Here is a 2,500-nt window from a genome sequence, read left to right on the forward strand (position 1 = left end):
TGTTCCTGATGTGTTCTAGTATGAATGTCTGTTTTTAAATGTGTGCGGTTATGAATGTTAGACGTCCTCCATGTTTTTTGGTTTGTTTATTGTGTTGTCCTTACCCGTCCGTGTCACCATATTCCATCATGTTTTTCTCTCTGTTTTTAGAGTCCGCGCCCAGGGCGCCCTAAACCGGTGTAGTTTGGTGCGTGTTTAAATAAATTGACTATGACTATGGAGGTGCTGAGCTTGTTGCCGTGGGGATGTTGTGGACTCTGCCGAAGGCATTGTCCCACAATGCACCAGCGAGGAGGGAAGATTTACAGATGCACATCTCTTCAGGTTACACCTTAACTGCTCCTCCTGAGAAATCTACTATCCCCCTGACACCCGCCTTTCCCCTATGCTGTGTCCCCTAAGACTTCTACTTCTGCCCCCCCTTGTACCGTTTCTCTGTTTCTCCAGTGTCTATAAAAATAAAAAACGTTATTTATTTATTTATTTTTCCTTCTATCACGGAGACTGCCAATGGCCCCGGGCCTGAGCTAGATTACTCTTCCTGCTGCAACTGGTTAACTGATTATTCACTTGCTTAAGTCAAATGTATTGACTGTAAGTCGCTTTGGAATAAGGCGTCTGCTAAATGCCAAAAATGTAATGTAAATGTTACAGTGCTGTAACCAAATCGACAGTCTTCCCTGTGTCGTTCTGTGTCCCACCTCTGGATTTGAAACCTGCCTGTGGCGTAGAAGGCTCTGGCAATCTGTGTGCATGCACAGGTTGTGTTATGTTAATTCTTATGTTGAACATGAATTTAAATGAAAACATTTACTGCCGTGTTCGTTCTTATGCTGAATGTGAATAAATGTAGGCTACTTTGTAAGTCATTCTGTGACTTATTAGAATGTTAAATTTGGACTTGTTGAAACCTGCAGGAACCCTGTATATTTAAGTTGTATTTATTTAAAGTTATTCATTAATGTAAATTTGACTTTAAAAAATGTCCTTTAGCATATTTCTTATAGAGGGTATCAGTCTTGCATTAAATAGTGAATTCTACACTTTATGCAGAAGTATAAGTAGTGTTTCGACCTCCTGCACAAATGTTAGCACAGGTGCTTCATAGGGGCACATTGTCATATCTTTTCATGGGGCCCAAAATCCCCTGGGGGGGGGGGGGGGGGGGGGGGCTGGCTGTGTGACTAGCATTAAGCTAGCACGGCAGTGTGACTAGCATAAAGCTAGCATGGTTGTGTGACTAGCATAAAGCTAGCATGGTTGTGTGACTAGCATAAAGCTAGCATGGTTGTGTGACTAGCATAAAGCTAACATGGTTGTGTGACTAGCATAAAGCTAGCATGGCTGTGTGACTAGCATTAAGCTAGCATGGTTGTGTGACTAGCATAAAGCTAGCATGGTTGTGTGTAACTAGCATAAAGCTAGCATTTCTGTATAACTAGCACGGCAGTGTGACTAGCATAAAGCTAACATGGTCAGTGTGACTAGCATAAAGCTAACATGGTTGTGTGACTAGCATAAAGCTAGCGTGGTTCAGTGTGACTAGCATAAAGCTAACATGGTTCAGTGTGACTAGCATAAAGCTAGCGTGGTTCAGTGTGACTAGCATAGCATAAAGCTAACACGGTGAGTGTCAGCGACTTACAGATGTAGTAGTACTCGCTCCCCACGGTGAACTCGTAGCCCAGCGAGAAGGCGCTGTAGCGCTGGAACTTCTCGGAGAACTTGATGGGGGCGTGGGGCGCGTGCGGCCTGTTGCACTCCCACCGCTTGAAGCCCATCTGGGGGTCGCAGGTGCGGTAGCCGCGGTAACTGACCATGTACAGGACGTACTGCTCGGCCACGTTGCGCTCCAGCGCCCCCCGCTGGCTGACGTTGTAGTGCGGGCAGTAGATGTCCAGGTAGTCGTTGACGCTCACCTGCACCGTGTAGCCCTCCCTCCGTAGGCTGGAGAGAGAGGGAGGGGGGGGAGAGAGGGCGGGAGAGAGAAAGGGGGAGAGAGAGAGAGAGAGAGAGAGAGAGAGAGAGAGAGAGAGAGAGAGAGAGAGAGAGAGAGGGGGAGAGATGGAGAGAGAGAGGGAGGGGGGGAGAGATGGAGAGAGAGAGAGAGGGAAAGTGAGAGAGAGAGAGAGAGAGGGGGAGATGGAAAGAGAGAGAGAGAGAGAGGGAGGGAAAGACAGAGAGAGAGAAAAATGAATTTAAAATCATTTTTCGGGTCATTACATAACACAATTCGTAGCAACACCTCAGCACATTAGTCCATCATCCCTGTCAAGGAAGTAAAGGTTAAAAAAGACAGAAAAAGAAAGAAAGAAAGAGAAGAGAACAGAGACTATAAGACTAGTATGTCTATAAGAACAGCAGTCTCAGTACAACATCAAACCCCCCCAACAGAGCCAGATGTCTTCCCCTGTCCCCTGTTCAGAAAAAGGCCTATATATTTATATATATATGTTCTCACTCCTCTCGTCCCCAGTGGGTGAAACCCACAGTAGAAAAT

At 46.0% G+C, this 2,500-nt stretch overlaps 1 protein-coding gene across 1 annotated transcript in view; it reads right to left on the reverse strand.

The window, feature by feature from the left end:
• efna3a (ephrin-A3a) overlaps positions 1-2,500 on the reverse strand; it is a gene marked incomplete at both ends in the record, with an annotated part of 124,294 nt that overhangs the window by 17,515 nt on the left and 104,279 nt on the right. The window contains one exon of the mRNA XM_080525892.1: positions 1,646-1,947. Coding sequence (XP_080382018.1) covers positions 1,646-1,947 — 302 coding nt within the window. The remainder of the gene's footprint in view (positions 1-1,645; positions 1,948-2,500) is intronic.

Source organism: Nansenia antarctica (assembly GCF_963989245.1).
Source record: "Nansenia antarctica genome assembly, chromosome: 3".
Classification (NCBI taxonomy): Eukaryota; Metazoa; Chordata; class Actinopteri; order Argentiniformes; family Microstomatidae; genus Nansenia; species Nansenia antarctica.